General features: G+C 45.5%; 1 protein-coding gene across 1 annotated transcript in view; it reads left to right on the top strand.

Moving 5' to 3' along the window:
• SLAMF1 (signaling lymphocytic activation molecule family member 1) overlaps window positions 1–22,865 on the top strand; it is a 31,203-nt gene extending 8,338 nt beyond the window's left edge. Inside the window, exons 3-7 of the mRNA XM_012728976.1 lie at window positions 1,897–2,181; window positions 11,615–11,713; window positions 15,922–15,995; window positions 22,339–22,431; window positions 22,815–22,865. Of these exons, the coding sequence (XP_012584430.1) occupies window positions 1,897–2,181; window positions 11,615–11,713; window positions 15,922–15,995; window positions 22,339–22,431; window positions 22,815–22,865 (602 nt within the window). The remainder of the gene's footprint in view (window positions 1–1,896; window positions 2,182–11,614; window positions 11,714–15,921; window positions 15,996–22,338; window positions 22,432–22,814) is intronic.
• Window positions 22,866–23,911: the final 1,046 nt, after the last annotated feature.

Genomic DNA, 23,911 nt, shown 5'->3' with positions numbered 1-23,911 from the left:
ATTACTTGGTCCAGACTGTATATTGACCGTAGCCATAGAGCATTAGTGACCCTCGTTTAAGAGCTCAGCAGGTTGTGGGTTGTGGGCTCAGGGGCCTGGATCCCCAAGAGTCTGTGTGAAAATAAGGCAGACTTCTATCATTGGAAGGGGATTCTTTGGGCTACTTGGAGAATGGAAAATAGTTTGAAAAAAAAAAAAAGGCTCTTTTCCCATCAAAATGTATTTATTTGTGCATACAAGAACTGGGGTACAGGCCAAAGGTGCGGGGGTGGGTGGTGAGAGGACTCAGCAGAGACAGAGTGGGGAACAGAACAGGTGGTCTACTGAAATACACAGCTGAGGGGAGCAGCAGGCGAGTCTGGAGAGGTCTGCCTCACCATGGAGGTCACCTCCCTGGCTGGGGATTGAACTTGTGCTGCAGTGGCTGTGGGTAGCCTCACATTGCTGCAGTTTAACCCGCTGTGCCACCAGGGAGGGTCCTTTTTCTCCTGATTTTTAAAAACTGAATACCACAGCCAAGTTTAGTTACTCTTTCATAGATGAGGACAGGGTGACTTGTATGGAGTGCAAACACCTCTGTGGTGCTCACTGCACAGGAGTTCTGGGGAAAGATGAGCCAAACCTCAGCCCACATACTGCCTGCCTAGCCCTGACCCCACAGAGATTACATCTTCCTGGGGAGGAGGCATCTTTGCTCACACAGACAAAATTTCTGGTTTTAAAATCCCTTAGTTGCCCAACTTATATAGACTCGAGTTTCAACTGAACCGTAGGCATATCCGTGTTGAGACTCTTTTAACTGCCAACCCTCCTCGAATGCACCCAAGTCTGTGTCTCTGAGGCCCATAGGTCCCCTTAATTCCTGGCAACCTTGGCTGCCTCCTGGGCTGTGCTTTTCTGCACAGTGACTCCTTATCTCTGATGTGGGACAGAAGCCCCTCACCTGACATTCCTCACCTACAGAAGAGACAGCCACACTGCTAGAGTTAGCCTTCCCACAGTGCTCCTCTAGGCACCCACAAGTTGTGGTCACTCTACCATTGTCCTGGGACAGGGCTGTAGTCAGCTGGGAGCCCACACGACATGCATGTCCCAGGACATTTGCCTGCCTCTGTCCCCGCTGTCCTATTTTATGGTCAAATTCTCACCTTGAAAAATATGATCTCTGCAACCGTGGTATTCTCCTCAAGTCAAAGAAAAAGGCTGGATGTTGGAGTCAGACAGACCTAAGCTCACCTTCTGGCTGCTCAGAAAGTGTGTGAGATTGTGTGAGACGCTCCACCTCTCTGGGACTCAGTTATCTCAGCTACCAAGTAATTAGGTGATCATGGTTGAGAAAGGGTATAGATGATGAGGTGAACTTCCAGCATTGTGCCCCTCCTGTGGCAGTTGGTGAAGAATAGAACTTGCCCGTTTCATGACCTTAGAAGCGAAGCAGGTTGCTGGGGCCTGGAGCAGACACTACGCGGGTGCCCTAGAGGACCTGTCACACGCACACACAAAATCACACCCCTAAAGAATCATTTTTAGATCCAGGAGGGGACACTTAGCCAGTGGCAAGGACAGTCTATGGAGGATAACCTGACTGCGAGCTTTGTGGGCAAAGTCCAGGGGAGCAAACGGACCCAGAAGCATCGGGAAGGGCAAGTGAAACCCTAATAGGACTGGTTGGAGAGGACTAAAAGACACATTTCTATACCCAGATGGCCCTGGTACAGAGTGTAGGTGGAGAGAGGACTGGTGTGAGGCAGTAGGTCCCCACTTGAAATAAAGCACCCAGAAGACCCCCCAGGGAGGAGAAAAGCCAGTATAGCTGCATTGGCTTCTGACAAGAAGATCAAGTCAGAATCCCAGGGGTGCGTTTCAGTGATGACTCCTTCTTCCCTCTCCTGACAGAGCAGGTCTCCACACCAGAAATTAAGGTGGTGAGCCACACCCAGGAGAACGGGAACTGCAGCTTGACGCTGGACTGCCTCGTGGAGACGGGAGATCAAGTGACTGTTGGCTGGCGTGAGGTGGCAGGCGCCCACCCACTGAGCCCAGCCATCGGGTCCAACCGCCTCCACCTCACTCTGGGCCCTCAGCATGCAGACAACACCTACATCTGCACTGTCAGCAACCCTATCAGCAACCGCTCCCAGGCCTTCCACGCGGGGCACAAATGCATGAAGTCAGGTGAGTGCCCTGGGAGTGTGCCAGCTTCCCACGCTGATGATGGGGTGCTGGCTGCCCCTCCCCCGGGCCATGGCTCTGTCATGGCCCGCCCTCTGGTAACAACACTTCATTTTATCTGTAGTTTCTATAAGCTGCCCACATGCCTCCAGGCAGAGCCCTCTGCACAGAATGAGCAGGTGGGCATGACAATGCCTGGTTCACAGGTGAGGGGCCATACCCAGTGATGAAGTCAGACCCACAGCTCAAGTGTCCACAGCATGACACTTCCTCTCCCTTCCCACCTGCAAGGGAGTCTGAGCAAGGGAAGGCCGGGGCAGGGCCTGACTCCAGGTCCATGCTAGACACCGTGGAAGGTTCTCTACCACCAGGAAGTCTCCATCAGTCACCAGAGCTGGAGGGAGCTGGGAAGAAGTGTGTTTTCCTACACTTGTTGTGGTGATGAGACATGAAACACTTGCTCAGCAATAAAAAAGAGAATAGAACCAAGGGTCACACTTCATGGACGGAATCCATAGCAGGTCAGAGGGTTCTAGAGTTGACTTTCTAAGACCTAGGCTGAGGCTCTGAGACTAATGATGTACATTGTGTCACAATTTTGTTCTTGGCAAAGCAATTTCAACTCTGTCTGCTTTGATCCTCCATGACCTTATGGATAAGAGCAATCATCCTCTTCATTTGTAGGATTAGGTCTTGACTGATCTTTATCTAGGAAGAAGTGTCATTTTCCTGTTATTGAGAGGAGGGGAAGGTAGATGGAGCAAGCCCACTCTCTACCTGAGGTTGGACACAGAATAGACCAGACTCTTCACCAGCTCAGCCATGTCCAGGCCTCGGTATGGGCAGGCCTGAAGGACCAGGTGCTGTTCACCAGGCATTCTGAAACCCTGACATTCTCCCTGCACCCACAGGAAAATCCATTCCAAGGGTACTCCTCCGGCGTCTATGTGAAGGGTTTTTCCAGGTGACCAGTGATCGGAGCAGGGGTCCAGCCAGGTAATCCTTCCCACCAGAAATCGCCCAGCAGTACCCCCAGAGGGGTGGCCTCCAGGCGGCATCTGGGTTCTTTGGTGAACCTCACCTGACATTTGTGGCAGAGTCAACTACCTGTCCACCAACCAGATGTAACAGACCATATGCCCATCTTGTTGTGGGCATACCATCCACATCCGAGACCATTCCCCAGAGACCTCTCTCCTTGCCCATTGCCATTGCTGGTGGCAAAGTTGCATAGCTTAGAGCTTACAAGTTGTGATCCACGGTCCTGGAGCCCACACTACCCTCTCTATTGGCCAGGACGACTCGTTTAACCAGTCTAAGACATAAGCTCTTTATCTGAAGCATTACTTGCTTACTAAGTGCCAGCTACATGGAAGCTCATTTAATCCTCATGCAGACAGATGGCATCAATAGTGTCAGTACCTTGCTTAACAAGTGAGGAAGCAAAGAAATTAAAGGTCACATAGAACAAGTGACAGAACTCAGCTGTCCAATCCAGAGTCCTCGCAGGGACCAGGGTAAGGCACCAGTCACTAAAACGTCTTGTCACTCATGATAAAATGTGGGCTTTTCTCAGAGGCCGAGGAAGCAGTGGTCCTCACCCCACATGGCCCTCTCTCGGGGCAGCAACCCCGTACAGATAAGATAAGATAGAGTACAGATGAGACTCTACATGTTTCATCCTGGCCTATTTCAAAAATGAGAGAGAGCTCTCTTCATGCTCCACACTTCTCAGAGTGGCTTGATGAGAAATTGGTGTGTCCATAAGTCTTGGCGGGCCATACAGCTCACATTGGGGCCCATGACTCAGGCTGCTTTAAGAAATGTGTGAGATGCTCTTGCCCACCTGAGACACTCTGAGGCCATAGTGGCCACCACTAAAAGCGAGCTCAGTGAGGGATGACATGCCAGCGAGGTCTCTCAGCATGGTTCACTTTAAATGAACCACACAAGAACATATTTATTCCTCAAAATCTTGTTCTAATGACAGTTGTCCAGGCCCTCTGTCACATATCCATCCTGATGTCCACTGTGAATTTCAGAGTTTTACAGTAACACTTATTCTCTATTGTTCTGAAGCTTCTTTATCGCAGTCTAACCTTTTGGTTCGGACAATGTACTCTTGCTGGATTATGCTGTGGGTGAGGCCTGGATGGTGTGTGGCTGTGGGACCGCTAGTTATGCCATGTTCAGAAATACTTGTCTGTGCTGGCGTGAATAATGTAAACTTCAAATCTTCTGACTCAGAGGGAAGCGTGCTGGAGGCTCATTTGAAAAGAGGGCCCTTTAGAGTAGATTTGCAAAAGGCTGGCTCAGCAAGTCTGGGATGGCTCAGTAGAAGACAAGTTGACACCTGCCAGTGAGTTCTGGGGCTCCCCCTTTCTAGCAAGGCCTTTTCTTCAGAGAGGGAGCTCCCATGGGCACCAGGTGCTCTAGTGTTCTTTGCACAAAGCCAACTCCTCCTCTTGAGGGACTCCCACTCCGGCGAGCGTGACAACAGTAGTGGAAGGGAGGACCCTGCGCCTCCTGCGGCCAGGACATCATGACAAGGCCACCCTGCTCCAGGGGAAGCTGATACAGGTCGTCCCTGGCTGGGCACCCGTGTGACTGGACTGGACCTGCGCTGCGGAGAAATAATGGGGGACATGGCCTGGGGTGGTGGGCAGCGCCAGGCAGGCTGGGCTGGGGGGGGACAGACGGCTGTACAGGACTTTCCTGGAAGCTGTGAACTCTAGTTATTTGGGGGGCGGGGGGAGTGGTCTCAGACCTTAAATCAGTATACAGTGTATGAGCATCCTCCCTTACCCCTAATTTTGGGTGGAAACCGTCACCAGCAAGCAAGTATCCTTTGAGAGCAGTTGCCTGCTGCCTGTAGGTGTGTGCTGCGTGAGCAGCCACATCAAAGGCAGGAAGGAGGCTACCCGCTTAGACCGTTATACTAGCATCTCAGCAGCTACACTTGCGTCTGAGATTCTTTCTTGTTTGTTTCTTGATGTCCCTGAAAGAATAAGGTTTGTCGACTTGAAGAGAGACAAGCTTCTGTTTCTATAACCACAGGTTTTCAGAGATAAAAAAAAAAAAGGGCCTCCAGCATTTTCCCTGGAGACATGGTGACCCAAATAGCCACAGCCAGACCCTAAGAGGCAGAGAGGTTCTTGCCAGAACTCTCCATAAGTGGCCCTCGGGGTCTCAGCCAGCCTGCACAGCTGCCTCGCAGAGGCTCAGGCCCAAGTCGCCTGTTTAAGGATGTCAGTTGGGCTTCTCTGTGAATAAAGAATGGGGCCGGGAGGCCCCTGCCACCCTGGTCCGTTACCGCCATCCCACTGTATGACTGAGCAAAAGGCAGGAGAGTGGGAGTTTCTCTGCCACTGCCAGGAAGCGGGGGTTTGAATGTGGGCGCAGGCGGAGCTCAGAACAGAGCCACGCTCTACTGGTTCCACTGTGTTATGTGACACTTTCACCAACTAGGTCACAGCTTGGTCCTTTTGATTGCTGCGTTGGGATGTTGGGGCGCTCGGACGCTGACCTTGCATTCCTTCTGAAACCTTTGTATATTTAGTGTCTTTAATTTTCTAAAAAGTGATCCTCTTCCCCCAGCTTCATTCTATGGCCTCTGATTTCGTTCACCTTAGTTCATCATGTGTTCACTGAGTGCCCCAGCCCTGTATTGTGCCTGGTGAAGCGTGGGATACAGATTAAAGTCGAAGGTACAGGGTCTGAATTCCGGGAATTTACAATTAAGTTGGGTGGAAAAGTAGTATTTCATTAAAGTGACACTACTAGAATTCCCACTGGGAAGGAACAGTGTTCAGGAGAGTACTTTATTATTTTTTAAAGATATATTTATTATGCATACAAGTACAGGCCGGAATGTGGTGGGTGAGAGGATTCACCAGAGACAGAGTGGGGAGTAGAACAGGTGGAGCTACCAAAATACACTGCTGAGGGGAGCCGTAGGCAAGACAGGAGAGGTTGGCTGTGCCATGCGGGTCAGCTGCCTGGTCCAGGATGGGGATTGAACTCCTGCTGCAGTGACTGTGGATAGCTTCCTAGTGCTGCGCTCTAACCCCTTGTGCCACCAGGGAGGCCTAGGAGAGCACTTTAAATGCTAGCGGGCAGAAGGTGAGGTGGCTCTGTGCCAGCTGTGGGAAGGCATTGCTGACTTGCTGACGCAGCCGAGGAGCGGTCCCACGCTTCCCGTGTGGAACTCTGCTCACCTCACAATGAAACTGCAAGTGGATCTTCGGCTCTCCCGGAGAGTATTCAAGTCCACAGTGTCTTAGTGTAGGTTTCTGGGTTTAAGATTTATTTATTTGTTCATACAGAACTGGGGTACAGGTCAGAGGCTCAGGTGCGGTGAGAGGCTTCACCAGAGACAGAGTGGGGAGCAGAACAGGCAGATCGACGAAGTACACTGCTGAGGGGAGCAGCGGGCGGGTCAGGAGAGGTCTGCCGCGCCATGTGGTCACCTCCGGGGCAGGCGGAGATCGAACTTATGCGGAAGTGGCTTTAGCTTCTCAGTGCTGTGCTTTAAAACCCACTGCACTGCCAGGGAGGGCCAGGGTTTGATTTTTTTGTGGAAACTGAGGAAAGCCTTGAACTCTGCTCCTGGGAGACCCAGACAAGGGTAGGGCAAATTGAGGGAGCGATGTCATCAGGACCACGAGAAACTCATTCCCAGAGAGTACAGAAATCATGGGCAGCCTGGATGCCATGAAGCTAGTATTTGTCCGTATTATCCAAATTCCTGAGGACGTGGAGTCCCTGTCACTTGGATTCCAAATTATATCCTCATTACGCCAAGTAGAGGAGTTTGTGTTCAAAGGCACCTGCACCTTCAAGACAGATGAGGAGGCTGAATCTTGAGCAATAACAGGAGGGGCTGAAACTCCCGTGAACATCCATGAAGGGCCCTTTGCCCTTGAGGCCACCTCTCTCCTTGTCCTTCCCATCAGCCCACAAGAATGGCCCAGGGCCTCAGTGGGGGGAGTGCTGGGAGAGCTGCCTCCTTTCTGAGGACTCTGAGAAACTTGCAGCTGGTTGGGGATGAGGGGGAGGGATGAGGAAGGAGTTGATGCTCATTCACCCCTTGATGGAGCCAGCACTGTGTCACACCTTCCCACATTATTTTATTGATTCATCAGGTCAACTCTGTGAACTCATTGCTGCGGTGCTGGCCTTGCAGATAAGGAAACGGAGACCCCAGAGGGTCTGAGCAGCCTTACTGAGACCACAGAGCTGTCCTTGGTCAACTTGAACCTTGAATCCACCTGCTGGCTCCAGCACCCTCACTGAGAATGATCTCCATGGCCAAAACTCAGATTCTAAGATGCAGAGAATGGACTGCAGGGCCGAAGGCACAGGGAGAGTGGCAGGGATGTGGCAGGCAGCACCGCGGGCCTGGGGGCACTGGGCAGAGCCTGGGAGGAGGAGGGGCAGCGGCTGCAGGAAGGGCAGGTGTGGGAGGAGGTCGGGGGTGGGGCTGGCTAGGGGCTTGGGGTGTCTGCCGGTGTCTGCCTGCCTCGCAGGTCACATTCTGCCTTTGACTTCCTTGGGGAGCCCCAGCCCCCACAGACTGCAAGCAGAAACTGCCAAGTCTGCGCTCCCATCTCTCTGGCTCAGCCTCAGCCACCCACCTCTGAGGCTCCAGGTACAGTTGCCTGAGTCTCCGTGTCCTCAACTCAAAAGTAATGGGTTCCGGGAGAGAAGCACTATAATCCTGTTGGGTTAAATAAAAGAAAAGAAACAAAAACGATGGTTCTTCCAGAAGAATCTTACTACTTTGCATCCAACAACTAGGAGAAAGATTTGGGTTTGTGAAATAACATCCAAGACTAGGCCCAGGTGCTCTCAGATGGGGCTGGACAGGCAGAAGCTGGTCTTTCCCCCCTCCGGCTCTCTTTTTCCTTTCTTTATGCTAGTGAAGGACCATTGTTTTGCATCTTTGTCAGTACTTTGTGGGGGGGGGGGCACCGGGGCTCTCCCACCATCAAAGCACTCAGCTGTTATGCTCTCTCCCCTCCCCCCTGCATGGCCTTCCTCCCCCTCCCCCCAGTCCTCAGCTCTAGGATCACCTTTGAAAAGGTGGTTTTATTTATTTATTTTTAAATAATTTAGGTATTTATATATATTTTCCATCATTGTTCATTTTTATGCAATGTTTGCTTTCCCCTCTCTGGTGTCGTCCCCATAGAATTCCCATCACCATTACCCCCCACCATCGCCATAGTCCCTTGTGCTTTTCCCACCCCTATTTTTTTTTTTTTACTTTGAAAGCATTTATTTTTTTTATTACAAAAGTCTATTTTTACATCATTTTGCAAATTTTTTTTTCATCTCAATTGTAATCCCCTCGGGTTTCCCATCACCAAGTCACCCATGTGCCATCACCATAATCCCGTGCATTTCCCTTCCCCCCCCTGTTTTTGATCCCATTCCCCACTCCATCCCCGCAAAATGTCTCTGGTATATGGTTGTTCATTATTTTTGTTATTTTCCACCTGGTCCATTATACTCCTGCTATGAGTGAAGCCATCCGGTATTTTTCTTTCTCTTTCTGGCTTATCTCACTAAGCATGATCTTTTCCAGTTCCATCCAAGTTGCTGCAAAAGACATGTGTTTCTCTTTTTTGGTTGCTGAGTAATATTCCATTGTATATATGTACCACATCTTTTTTATCCAGTCATCTACTTTTGGGCATTTGGGCTGCTTCCATGTTTTTCCAATTGTAAATAAAGCAGCAATAAACATGGGGGTACAGGTATCTTTTTCAATCATTTTTGTGTCTTTTGGGTAGATACCTAGGAGTGGGATTGCTGGGTCGTAAAGAAGCTCCATGTTTAGCAGTTTGAGGAACCTCCAAACAGTTTTCCATAGTGGTTGTACTAGTTTGCATTCCCACCAGCAGTGCAGGAGAGTTCCTTTTTCTCCACATCCTCGCCAACATTTGTTGTTGCTAGTTTTTTGAAGATGTGCCATTCTCACTGGGGTCCTACCCCTATTTTGATCCCTCTCCTTCCCCATCCCCTGCAGAATGTCTCTGATTTATAGTTGCTTTTTAATTGTTTTTTAATTCATCGTTATCCCCCACCCCCATCCAAGGGCTGGTTTTAAAGTTTGTCTGGCCACTTGTTTAGTTTCTCTAGCTCACATGTAAGGGAGGTCAGGCAGTGGCTCACTTCACTCAGGGTAAGCCCTTCCAGGGGTGGGTTGGTCTTCTATGTCCCAGGACAAGGGGTGCAGAGGACCTTCTTGGTGCTAGACCCTTGGAAAGAGAGGCTGGCATCACTGTGTCTTGTGGCCTCAGCCATGTGTTCCTGTTGTTAGTTTATGTGTGTGTGTGTTGGGGGGAGGTTTGGGGAGGAGCGGGGGTCGAGGCAGAACTGGGCTCCCCAGACCCAGGGAACAGGAGAAAGGATCCCAGGGCCATGAAGGTGGTGATGTGACCTGCCATATTCTGGCTCTAGAGGCACTACTTTGTACGTAGGTTATTTTACTTTTACGTTATTTTACTTTTAAATGAAAAGTGTTTATTTTACTTTTCTGAAATGAAATTAAACATTAGCTTTTAAAATGAGTTAAAGGTTTCTTTGTTCTTCAGTTAACTGTGTATTTTAGGTTTCAAAATATAAGAGGGAAGAAGAAAGAGGAAGTACTCTAAAAATAGGAAGAAATACTGTAGCTATTTGTTGTCACACCTCCTTTCAGAGTTCTGGGGTTACTGGTGTTGCATTATAAATTTTGAATAATTAATCAATTCATTTTTTAATCCTTAGCTCTCTCAGACACACACACACACTTCTCTTCCTCACAGAGGGCTCTCAGTGGTGATCAGCCTGCACTGTGGTAACTCAGGGGAGACAGGCTTCCAGGCAGCTCCAGCCTCCTCAGGGGTTCCATGCTCAATGGAAGCCCTTATATAAACTCAGGAGTCTTATTACAGCTCTTTGCTTGCGGTTGGCTTTTGATCAGTCTTAGGACACTGCTGATGCTGGTAACAGACAGGAATCTAACATATTTAATTTGGGATGAGAATCTATATTAATCAAGATGTCCACAAAGCCAGTTCAGTGAGAGACCTTGAAACAGCTTGATGTATTAAAAGCTTAGGAAGAAAGAGAGAATCTTCTCAAAACCAGGAGGCAACTTTGGTTCAGCTCTCAAATGAAGGCCCAGTTGCATCTTGGTGTGATGCCTTTTATCAATTCACTGAGACTTCAGTCTCTGGCTTTAGTCAACTCTCTAACCCTTTACATTCTGTCTGCAATACTCTGGTAACTTCCTTCCCTTCAACAAATCCATCACAGTTTTAACAAAATGCAGGTTTCCCCCACAACCACCTGTACAATGACCCTTACACATGAATATGAAGAACTGTAATATACTGGACTGGACAATACTGTTATTAATTTACATAGAAGTGTCTTGTGTCAGACTGGCCCCCACTGTTCCCACCCTGGGTGCAGTCTGCCCCAAGTCCGAAGTCTCTCCAACTCTCCAAGAATTCTGTCTTCAATATTCAGCCACATTTCTACTCCTAGAAAAAGCTCTGGATATTGGGGAGCTCAGTGCTTGCTTCCTTAACCATAAGCTAGGAATAATGAGCATACCAACCCCATTGGATTGGTGTGAGGATTAAATATTACAGCAGATATGATGCACTTAGAAAAAACAAAGCGTGGCCCATTGTAAATGCCCCACAATCGTCTGCTATTATCTTATTGAGCTATGTCTTCCTTACTGAAATAATAGATCTCAGTCACTGTTTTCCAACTGCTGCTCCTGAAGGATTTGGTAAAGTGGGTAAAAGACAAAAAGCAGTAAAAATTGGTTGTCTGATGTTGAGCCTGGGGGAATGCTACTCCAGGGCTAATATGTGGGATTTATGATTGAGGAGAAAAACCACATGCTTTTCTCTCAGTTCAGGTCCAGAGGGCTCAATATAGTTATTTGCATGGAAGGATGTAAATAGCATGATTGTGTTTATTTTTTAAAAAATAGTAAATCCTTCTTCCTCCTAGTGTCTCATGAGAATGTGTGTGGGAGTTTGGAGACAACATGTGATGCTATCGTGTTCTTTGTACCAAAATGGACATAGGACACACCTGAGATTTAAAAACAGGGTCTCTGAGTAGAGAGACTCACTCAGGAGAAAGCGGTCAGTCTAAGTTTAGAAATGTGGTAGTGTGGTGAAAATTAAGTATTTGAGCAGAAAAATCATTACAGAAATTAGGAATATGATAAGGAAGTCTAGTGAGAGAAATTAGGAGAAGAAAACAGATATGGACTTCTTCATTGGCCTAATGCTCATGTCTAAAGCCGTCCAAGGAATGTCTCCCTTGAGAGAGAAAGTAGTGAGAGATGGGAGCTTTGTCTCCCCTTTCATGTAAGATGTTTTAAAATCCACAGTACTTTTGAGAATACCTTTTGATTTTTTTTCAGTAACACCACAATGGGGACTGTATGCTGGGCTGGTCTTAGGGGGCATCATTGGTGTCGTCATGATTATCCAAGCGGTAATACTACTATTGAGAAGAAAAGGTAGGTGTCTGACAATAAAGAGATTCTTATCTGTGGTAAGTGGGAGACCTCTTCCCACAAGCACAGACTTGCTCTCACCATTTGGGTTTTATGCATGAAGGCCTTTGCAAAATGACTAAATAAGCATATCCTAGGACTGCACACAATGGTCCGGTTGAACATCTTGACACCTTCCAGTAGGCTATGAGGCTAGAAAGCCACGAACCACAGCTATCTGACATGGAAACATTACAGTCCAGTGTGATTAGCCTGCGGAGAAACAATTCAGTCTGCCAATAGGTCCAGACAAGAGTGACAGGAGTCACATAAATAGTACCCTTGGCTCTCACCCAAGAAAATTCTAATTACTGACTAATAAAAAGACACTATAAGATGCTTTCATCCAAGTGTTGATACCTTTCAACAGTTTCTTAACTCTTCAATGTTCTCTGGAAGAAGAGGGACAGTAGTTTTTGTGGGGCAGAGCTCACAGAGTGTGGGCATGACAGAGCTCAGAGAGGCTAAGTGACTTGTACAAGGTGACCCAACTGGTTGATAAGAAAGCCAGAATGTTAACCACATCTCCTCTCTAGCACTGTAGGTTCAGATCAGATGATCCACAGGTTGTCAGAAAAAGAGCAGAAAGAACTCTTTTTATTAATATTTTAACACAGCTTCCTGCTCATTTGGGAAAGCATAAAATTTATGAATTGCTTAATGTTACACTAAATAGGGTGGAAGTAAGCAGGAGGGGCCCAAACCATAAAGACCCAGTTATTCCCTTGTGCTTTAGTATCTCCCGTCTCTTCCAAATTGCCAATGACTCATTATCTTAGGGACACATGGTCCACCTCCCACCCATACAGGAGTCTGAAGGGAGTCTGTTCTGTCCCAGACAGGCCAGATCCTGGGCTCCTTCCCACTGTGAACCCAGTACTCAGGTCACCAAACTGAGGGCCCTGTTTGTTCTCAAGTAAATCAATATTCTCCACGTGCCACCTCCTCGGAAAAGCCCTTACCTCAGCACTCTGATGTTGGTTTTGCTTATATAAGAAAATCTACATCATAGCTCAACTACCTACTTTTGTCTCACTTCCTCCACCCAAGAGTTTGCTGTGGGCGATACCGGGTTGGGTGATTCAGATAGAAATCACGAGGGGAGCCTAACGGAGAAGGGCCAGGGTAGCTACGTTTCCCTCAGGCAATAAAAATACCTCACTATAAAAATAGTGAGGTAACCACGGGGATTACAATTGAGATGGAGAAAAAAAAATGTACAAAATGATGTAAAAGTAAACTGTTATAAAAAAAAATAATGAGGTAACAGTATTGAGACAACTGAGTTTAACGTACCATCTGGCCAGTGGGGTAGTGGGCGTCACTATACTCCTTCCGCACTACATTCTGCCCATCCCCTGGCTGTGTTCTAAGGGACCAGGGCTGGCCATCCCGCTGTGATGCCCACCACCCTTCCCTCACACATCCTCACCCTTATCTCCGAGTATTCCTTATAAACGAAGATCACACAAACTCTACCTCAAACCAGTGGAAAAAGCTATACTTAATAGCTGTACCACGCCCACCCCTATGCACACACGCGCGCGCGCGCACACACACACAGAGAAATTTTGGGAAGAGATTTTAAGTTGGTTCATCTATTAAGGTTTCCAAAGGAACGCTGGCAAGCCCTTGTCCAGGAGAATACACTCATTAAGCACATGGGTTCTAGTATCGGACAAACCAATATTCAAAAGCAAACTTGTCACTTACAAGCTGTGTGACTGAACAATGACAACCTCTCCTCTGTAAAGTGGTGATAAGGTTATTATGGTTTTGTGGTAGGAATCTGTGAGTCAGTACCCAGAAAGCATTAATACAGTAGTTTCCATGGAGAGGTGATAGACAGACAGGCCGACAGGAGATAGAGAGAGGGAGAGCGCGGAAGCGCGCGCCCGTACACGCGCGCGCGCGCGCACACACACACACACACACCCCAACACATAGCCTTTTTGTAGGTGAATTAAAGCTTCGTTGTGGAAGTCCTACAACCAGCAGAGGGCAGCACTGGGAGCAGCATTCAGCAGATTGAAGGATTTAACTCTTGGAAGCACAACTCTGTGCCTCAGTTGAGAGTTGATGAGGACGAGAGTCAGTCTACACATTGATTTTGTACTTATGGTAAGAGGAGATCCAATGAGATGACATTTTGTCCAGTGCCACACAGTCAGTGAGATCTAGAAGGTACGTGGCCTAATCTTAAGGCTAGGACCTTTTTCAGTGGATGCTAAGACCTCGCTGACTTCAAGGCAGGTTGGGCTAGCTCCTGAACATCTTGCACTGGGAAGAGAAACATGAGACTAAATTACCTCAACCCAGTATTTTCTGGAAAAGTAACATTTGACCTACATTTCCCCATCTGTCCTCCCATTTCAGACTGTTTCCATTCTAAATTTCAGTCTGTTTTGACCCGACAGACAGAAAGTTCTATTCTCAATTTGTTTCTTTTATAGTACCAAGAACAGTGCTAGGTGGGATTTCCTAGCTTTGCAAACATTTTTGGATCAGAATCGAAAGGATATATTTCATAGAACTAATTTGAAATCCCCTCTGCTACTTTCTCTGCTCACCCAACTTCTACTTCCATTCTACACACACACACACACACACACACACACACACACACACACACACACACACACTCCTCAGTCATTCTCTGAGCTCCCGCCGGCTGTCCATCACTATCTCCCCAAAGCATACCTAATCATGTTCCCCTTACACTTCCTTCACCACATACTTACACACATACATGCACACACACCATGCAGACGTACATACTAATATTTGTCCCTTCCAAATGAATACTGGCTACGTTCTGCTGTCTTAGAGACATGCTCTTAGTTTTTTAAGAAGATAAAATAATTGATATTAAAATAAGTCCACCTAAACACTGGTGTGATTTCATTTGGGTCAAACCTCCTTTGTCTCTGCCTAGACTTATTTCTCTCCACCTTTCTCACTACTACATGACACATGAAAAGAATGAAACATTGGAAAGAGTGAGTTAAGCCCACTGCACTATTGTGGAAAACATCCTCAGCACATTATAAATGAAAAGGTCAAGTTACAGAGAAGTGTGTGTCAAATGATTTATTAGAATAAAGATACCCGTGGAACTAGAACAATGCCTAGAATTGCATTGTTTAACTGGCAGTCCATTGGTTAAATGTGGCTGCTTAGCTATAAGTTAAACAGAATCAAATAAAATCTAGAATCCATTCCTTTTGCTGCATTAGCCACAGCTCAGTAGCCACAGGCTACCATACTAGATAGATAAGGGACATTTCATCATCACAGAAAGACTATTGTATACAGAGCTAGTCTGGAAAGGATGTGCATTCAAAAGTTAAAAGCAATTACTTCTGGCAATGAAACTGTGGTGGTTAATGGATCAGGGATCATAATTTTTTACTCTACATGACATTAATTTTTACTCTATGATTTTAATTTTAATGAGAATGGATTATCTCCATAATTTTAAAAGAAATGATTTTAAAACTAGTTAAAAAGAAAATGTTCTACAGCTTATTAATTTGCAGAGATTCTAAGTTCTGAACAAAATTTCCCAATAGTCCGCATTAGAATGACATTGTAGGTTTACTTTTTGAATGGTAGCAGGTGTATCATCCTCTTTATACCTGCTCTCCCCTGCACACACCAAGTCCCCCAGAAATAGGGAGGCAAGAAAGCTGCGGGAGAAGCAAGATGCTACAACCTGGAAAATACAAAAGAGGTGTAAATCACTAGCCCTGTCCTCAAAAAACTCAGAATTCTACTAGGAGGCCAGGTCATGCACATCAAACAATATATAGCAAAATGAAAATTGAATGGTTACCAATTACATCTAACACATGTAGGGGATTTGCTGTATGTCAGGCAGTTCTGAACACAAGTACTAGCTCAAGGAATCATCACACAGCTTTGTGAAGCAGGTATTTCAGTCCCGTGTCACAGAAAGGAGAGGGACACCCAAAGAGTTCATGACAGTAACCTAGATCGAGTGACAAGTATACAGGGTCCTGGGATCAGTGCTTTGTGCCTGTGCTGCTCTTGGGGAAGGTGGTGTTCCAGGGTGGAGGGGAGATGGAGGAGGGGAAAGACCAGGCAGGTCTGAGCTCAGTGTTCACATTGGGAACCAGAGAGAAATAACCACTGTGATTTCATTTTACCAGGTAAAATAGATCATAACCAGCCAACGATGGAAGGGAAAAACCGTACTATCTATGCCCAAGTCCAGAAATCAGGTGTAAGTTCTACACTTTGTTTGTCTTGTGGGTGGGTCCATCAAATTTCCCATGCAATGCCTGGCCAGAACACTTTTTAAAAATTAATTAATTAATTAATTGATATTTTACATCATTATTCACTTTTGTACAGTATTTGCTTTCTTTTCTAAGGTGTAGTCCTATAGAATTTCCACCACCAATTCAACCAAGTCCCATCTCCATAGTCTCCTGTGCCTTTCGCTCCCTCATTCTGAGCCCTCTCCCTTGCAGAATGTCTCTGATTTATATTTATCTGTTTATTTTTGTTTTGCTTGTTGTATTTTTTATTGCTGTTGTTTTTCCTCTGACCCCTTATTTGGTTCCCCTGTATCTCTCCAGTATTTTTCTTCTTCTTCTGACTGACTTCACTGGGCATACATAATTCCTTTAGCTCCATCCATGTTGCTGCAAATAGCATGAGTTTATCATTTTTGATTTCTGAATGGTATTCCGTTGTGTATATATAGCACACCTTCTTGATCTAGTCATCTAGTTTGGGGCATTTGGGTTGTTTCCAAGTTTTCCTATTGTAAGCTTCAATAAACATAAGGGTACGGGTATTCTTTTGGATCAAGGTTTTTGTGACCTTGGGTAGATTTCTAGGAGTGGAATTGCTGGATCATATGGGAGCTCCATTTGAGGAACCTCCACACAGCTTTCCATAGTGCTTGTACCAGTTTGCATTCCCACCAGCAGTGTAGGGAGTTCCTTTTCCTCCATGTCTTCATCAAACATTTGTTATTAGTTTTTTTAATATGTGACATTCTTACTGGTGTAACATGGTATCTCATTGTGATTTTGATTTGCTTTCCCTGATTATGAGGGAGGTTGAACATCTTTTTCTACACTTGTGTTTGGCCATTCCACTTTGTATGTTGGACATTAATTTACATGGGGACAAAATGAAATTAGGGAAGCAGAAGTCAAGAACAGGAGTGCTTTTTAAAGGCATGAAACTTTGGTATTATATGGGACTGTTTGTTATTTGAAATAATGGAAAACACTGGGTATTCTGATTATCTGTTTCTTCTTAGGAAAAAAATGAGGAAGCTAGAGGTACATGGTTTATGACTCCTCTGTGCTCTGACAATCTAGAGTCAATGGTTTCATGTTATCAAATTCTGCTTCTCTGAGGGCAGGCTTGAAGAGAGAGGAAAAATTTAGGAGCACAATTATGTGGTGGTTTTGTCTGACCAAGTCTGAGAAGATTGCAAAGTGCCAAAGAGACAAGGAAGGAGGTTCCTGAGGATGTAGTTAATAACTAGAGAGTGGTTACCATGTGGAGAATGCCATGTAGGCTGGAGAATAAAGAAAGCAAAACTGTGATGGAGTTGGACTGAGACAGAAGAGAGGTATGAAAAAACCAGTCATGATAAAGGTGAGGAGCAGATGTGCTAAAAGGAAGAAGGTAGGAGACTATAGTTTGATATAAAAATATAGTTTTTCAGATAGGAAAGCAACTCAAGGTGATGTAGGAATAAGACTTTGCCCATTCCCTGTGTGTGTGGCAAATTCTGGAGTAAAGGTTGTGATAGTAAATATAGCTTTCGTTAGTGCCTTATAAAATTCCATCAGATAACAATAAAGAATTTCTGATAACTAGAGACGAACTCCTGGATAAAGTTCTATTTCCAGCTCTTTCTGCTCTATTGTGTCTGTGCAAGCATCTTTTGCTCCCTTTCTTTCTCCTAAGAAAATGAATCTTAAAAAAAAAGTTTTTATTTTTATTGTCCCCTAGTGGTGTGGAGGATTAATTACACAGGTCTTGAGTACCATTGGCAATAATTTCCATTTAAGTGTAGGAGTTCCCAAGAGCAACCTCCACCCTCACTCCCACACACTCAGATAACCAGGTTTAATTCTGTGTAGTGCCACAAACGGGAAAAAGGATTCCTACTAGGAATGCATTAAATAAGCAGATCTATTTGAGGAGAAATTACATCTTTCATTATTAAGCCTTCTCATTCCATGGAACTAACACCCAAAACAAGGAACAAAACAGTGCCAGCACACACAAATCTTGTGCTGCTCCCAATCAGAGCCACTCTCTCTTCCCCAAAGATATCATTTCTAAAAATATAACAGTCTTCTGCTGCTGTTTTTCTTTTACTTTATAAAAATGGAATTATCTTTCCTCTTGTTTTTATTTCTTCTTCTCAAGTTTATATTTATCAAATCCATACATATCTTTGAGCTTAAATATAATACATTAATTTTCAACACTTTATAAAATATTAACATATAAATTTACTAGTTAACTTATTCAAATGACTGTAGGTGGATATTTGGGTTATTTCTAGTTTGAGGCTTCTATGAAAATTGCAGCTATTGTCTTTTCAATGTGCACATGTTTGTGTTGGGTACTATGCCTAGAAGTAGCGCTGCTGAATCTACAATAAGAGTATGCATATCTTCAGATTTGCTAAATAAGGCCAAACTGTTTTCTTTCTTTCTTTTTTTTTTTTTAAAGATTTATTAATTTGTGCATACAGAACTGGGGTACAGGCCAGAGGCTCAGGGGTGGCGAGAGGCTTCACCAGAGACAGAGTGGGGAGCAGAACAGGCAGATCGACAAAGTACACTGCTGAGGGGAGCAGCGGGCAGGTCAGGAGAGGTCTGCCGCGCCATGTGGTCACCTCGGGGGCAGGCAGAGATAGAACTCATGCTGAAGTGGCTTTAGCTTCTCAGTGCTGTGCCTTAACCCACTGCGCCACCAGGGAGGGCCCAAGGCCAAACTGTTTTCAAAGTAGGTGTATTGATTTACTTTTCTATCAGCTACATATAAGAGTTCCAGTTGCTGCACATCCTAATCAAAACTTGGCATTATCAGTTCTTTTAATTTTAGTCATTCAGCAGGACATGGTTTTATGGTTTAATTTTGTATTCCCCTAACTTTAAGAGAGTTTTACAACATTTTATATATCTATTGGTCATATTAATATGCTCATAATAAAAAAATCCTCTATTTAAAGCACTTGTTAAATCTTCTATTTTCTTTGTGTTTCTGGCTTTTACTTTTTAAAGATTTATTTATTTGTGCATACAGAACTGGGGTACAGGCTAGAGGTACAGGGGCGGTGAGAGGATTCAGATGCAGAGAGGGGAACAGAACAGGCCAACTGACGAAGTACACTACTGAGGGAAGCAGTGGGCGGGTCAGGAGAGGTCTGCCCGCCATGATGGTCACCTCCTGGGCGGGGATTGAACTCATGCTGAAGTAGCTTTAGCTTTTTAGTGCTGTGCTCTAACCTGCCGCACCACCAGAGAGGGCTGTGTTTCTGGATTTTTGATGCATTGGTTTTTTGAAAAGCTTTTAGCTTTGGAGCACTTATATGTTAGCAAGTATCCTATTGACCAGTTCTTGAAAATATTATCTGTGCCCCACTGCAGGGCAACCTTCATCATAAACCAAGGGTCTTTATATAGGTGCAAATATATATATTGAAGTTCTCTGGTCTTCTCCATTCATCTATTTTTTGTACACCCACCATTACCACACTGTCTTTACAAATCTGTTATAGGCTTTGATGTCTGGTAAAATGAGTCATCTCTCTTCCTCCCATCTCCTTTTTCAAGAATTCTAGACCATTTTTTTTGCCTTTTTCTTTTTCACATACATATTATATATATATACATATTATATATATATAATATATATATATATATATATATATATATATATATATATATATAATTGTCAAGTTCCTACTAAATATCCTGCTGGAATTTTAATTAGAAATGCATTGATCAGTTTGAACAGAACATGAATATTTATAGTAATTGAGTTTTTTAATTCACAAAATGGTGCGTCCTTTCTTAGCTTCTTTACCTTCTCTAAGTGATGTTTTATAGTTTTCTGCATAAGAGGATTTGGGTAGCCTTTATCATTTACTACTTGCCATTTGAGCATTTGATACTTTAGGACACTATCATCAATGTTCTCTTTTTAAAAAATTTTGACATATATCTGAAGAGGTGTGATCCTATGCCTTTAAATCACCTGTGGTGTTTAACCAAGCAAGGCCCATACTGGTTGAAGGCTCTTAGCGAGAATGTTTCTTTGCTCATCCAGCATCTGGTAGCTCCAGGTGCTCTGTGACATTTGTTGGCTTCTAGCTGCATCACTCCAATTTCCGCCTCCATCTCTATTAAGGGGAAGGATGTCCTGAAGGAACTCTGCAGGGTTTTGTGGACTCCACCCCTACTCCAGCTTTCTGGACTCCACCCCCTACTGCAGTGATTGGAAACTACAATTCCCAGCAGTACCAGGGAGAGAACTGTAAGGACCCAAGGGCGGAGCTGCGGAGCTAGCAGGAATGCTGGGACATTTGGGGGATAAATAGGATGTGATTGCATCTCCCTCCCCCTCTCCCCCTCCCTCTCTCCCTCTCCCTCTCCCATCAGCTCTTGGCTCTCGGGGGCTTTTCAGTTAGTTTGTTACTAGAGCTCCAAGTCAGCCAAGCCAGTAAGATATTCTAGTTACCTTGTCTCTCTCTCTTTCCCTGGGTTGTTTCCTTTTCCTTTCCCTTTTTGAAAATAAACCCATTATTGACCCTTTTGTGTGTGTCTGCAGTACAACTGAATTTTTAGTGCATAGGTGAGGCCCCAAAGACAGGCAGCCCAGTTCACACTGTGGTGCCCTGTAACATCTCTACATAATTTTCTTCTCTGTCTCTGTCTTTGTTTCTCCTTCTCTGTCTCTTACAAAGGCCCTTGTCATTGGATTTAAGGCCCTAGAACTTATTTTGAAAATCATCTATTTGAATCATTCAATTACTGCCTGACTTTTCTTGTAACATTCCTTCTCTTACTAAAATGTAATCTGTGAAAAAGTATCATCACCATCAACTGGGACTTTACTGGAAATGCAGGATCTTGGGTCCCAACCTAGACCTTCCAAAATAGAATCCACTACCTTCTAATAAGAAACCCAGGTAACTCACATGCACCTTAAAGTGTGAGAATCCTTGATCTAACCCACATACTTTCAGTAACTGGAAAGTCATTGCCTCGCAAGGCAGCTCATCCCCCATTTGAGCACTTTTAACTATTAGAGAGTTCTTTATTATTTTGAGTCAAAGCATGTCCCTAAAATTCCAACCGTTGTTTAAACCAGAAATGGTGTCCAGGAGAAATTTAATTCCTCTTCTATAGGCAATCCACCAACTATATGAACAGAAAGAACTGTCAACTTTCCAATTCTTTACCTCTTCCATCAGATAGCAAAATGCCAACATCTTTTCCATTAAAACAACGGGCTGTAGTTTCAAGTCTTGCTCTATCTCCAGGAGAAGTGGAAGACAGCGCAGCCTACACCCAGCCCTCAAAGGGTGTTGAAAGGATGGTTTTACCTCACAGAGACGTGGCCATCCTTCACCCCTACCCTGCTTGGTCCCAGCATCATAGATTTTGAATAACTCAAAGTAATATCAACTGACATCAGCTGGGCCAGGGTAGTGGGGGGTGGGGTGGGGAGGAGGTTATGTGCCCAGCTCTGCTTTGTAGAGAATGAAAAGAAATATAGGCTATTCCTCAATGAATTTAGAGTCCGTTTAGAGAGACAACGGGAAAATATAGCATGTGTTTTCAATACAGCATACAGTAGAGTCCCATAAAGTGTGACCTAAATACCTGAGAAATTTGGGCAAAAGAAAAGGCATTATAAGTTAGGGTAACCAAAGGAGAAGACTATGATAATAAGCTTTTAAGTTACAAGAACTTGGTGGGACTCCTGGCTTCTCAAATGTGTCCACTAGGAAAGTACCAAATATTTTTGGGCTTTAGCTTCTTCATCTGTTACAGATGAGTAGCAGCAGTATTTCATAGAGAGAGGGGCTGTGAGGCAAAGGAGAAGACGTGAATTTTGCAGACATCAGCACACTCACATCTGTATGGCTATCAGTTCAGTGTCTGGGCAGGACAAACAAGCAGCGAGATACAGTATTAGAGTGAGGAACAGCAGCGTTGGGGTGCAATGAGCTCTGCTTGTGGCTGATAGCGAGTGAGATAGACCAAAACACCCAGAAGACCCCCATTACCTTTAGCTGGGCTGTTAGGGCCATGCCTACTGTGAGGAAGAGTTGACAGCCTCTGGGAAGAGCTAGTGATGAATTACGCTGCTCCTGAGGCTGTGAGCGCCAGTGTCACTGGGGAGATCTCACAAAGAGCCAGGGAATGGGGGCTGGGGGAAACTTCTACCCAGGAAAGAGAATGGACCAAACAATTCTAACTCAAATCTTCGTGCAACTGTGTTTCTTCCAAGGGACAGTGGGATGGGAAATAACTCCCTGCTCTGCTAATCTCTTGCTATTGTTGCTCTTGTAGTCTGTTCATAAGAAACCGGATCCCCTGCCAGCCCAGGACCCCTGTACCACCATTTATGTTGCTGCCGCGGAGCCTGTCCTGGAACCTGCCCCGGTGAGGCCCTGCTGAGCCCCTCTCTGGGGAGGAATACTGGAGGAGGGTAGAACTGAAAGGAAGCAGAGGCCTGACAGAACGGGCGGGTCCCAGCAAGCAGGCCGCAAGGGACACACAACCTCAGTTGCAGGGCTTCAAGGAAACCTCCATGGCTGCTTGGTGGTGTCCTAAAGGAAAATGGAGCTGTTGCCCTCCCTGTGTGGGGGACAGGCTGCCCAGGGATCTGGGCACTGCCTCTGGCTACATCTAAAGGCCACCCAGCCCATGACAATTCCAAATGCCGCCTGACCCAGAGACCCTTGTCTTCTCCTAAGCAGCTGTTTGCATTTGCCCCTGTAGAGTGGGCGCCAGGCTCTCCTTTATGACATCTGTTTTACCCCCAGGAACTAACCTCCATCACTGTCTATGCCAGTGTGATGCCTCCAGAGAGCTGACACGCCTGGCCAGCCAAGGGATTTTCTGAACGAAAATGCAGGAAGTGAAATAAATGCTGAACTTGGCCCCAGCCCCAAGTTCCCCATGCTGCTCTACCATCTCTTCTCTGATCAATTCCCTGGTGATGTTTCTCCACTTCCACCTGTGAGATGGACCAGGATGTGGGCTCCTAAGTACCTGACATGCTCCACAGGGACAGGCCCACAACAGAGAGGGTGAAACAGAGCTCCCGCCTCGTGGTGGAACAGACAATGGAGAATGTGGTTCCAGGGGAGTCCAGGTGGCCAGGGGTCTGCTCTTTGCTGGGACTGGACAATAAAGGTGAATGGCAGAAGGCCAGGCCATCCTGTACCCGTCTCAGGCTGCCGACCCACAGCCACAGCACCAGGGAACGATTTGGCTGCCGGAGCTTGTTCTGGGAGCTGATTCCCATCAAGATCCAGACCTGTTGAGGCTCTGTGCATCAGTTTCTCTCTCTGGATGGGTAACAAGGATTGAGCTCCTTGTGATCTGTAAAACACTCTGAGATATATTCTATAAAAGAAGCTAATAGAGTATTTTATTTGTAAAGTCCAGAAGCTATACAGTAAATAAATTGCAAATGTGACTTTGAGGTCTCTGAGTTTTGAATAATAGGATGTAAATAATTTCAGATTAAAAAAAAACATTTTATTTATGCATACAGACCAAGGGTACAGGTCAGAGGTGCAGGGGCAGTGAGAGGCTTTACCAGAGACAGGGTGGGAAGCAGAACAGGCAGATTGACTGAAATACGCTGTTGAGGGGAGCAGCAGGTGAGACAGGAGAGGTTTGCCACACCATGTGGGTCACCTCCCTGGCTGGGAATTGAACTCGTGCTGCAGTGGCTGCAGAGAGCTTCACAGTGCTTTAACCTATTGCACCACTAGGGAGGGCTGCCAAAATAATTTTTAAATCATAGTTTCTTCTTCGCTCTATCAGACAACAAACATGAAGCCTAAGAGTCTCTATGGCAAAAATCTCTTTTAAGAAAGCCCTATTCTCTGCTTTCAAACAGGTCCTCTTC

Source organism: Condylura cristata, unplaced genomic scaffold (assembly GCF_000260355.1).
Source record: "Condylura cristata isolate star-nosed mole 26May11 unplaced genomic scaffold, ConCri1.0 scaffold00024, whole genome shotgun sequence".
Classification (NCBI taxonomy): Eukaryota; Metazoa; Chordata; class Mammalia; order Eulipotyphla; family Talpidae; genus Condylura; species Condylura cristata.
The sequence above is the reverse complement of the archived record's forward strand: the minus strand, read 5'-3'. Positions and strand labels throughout refer to the sequence as shown.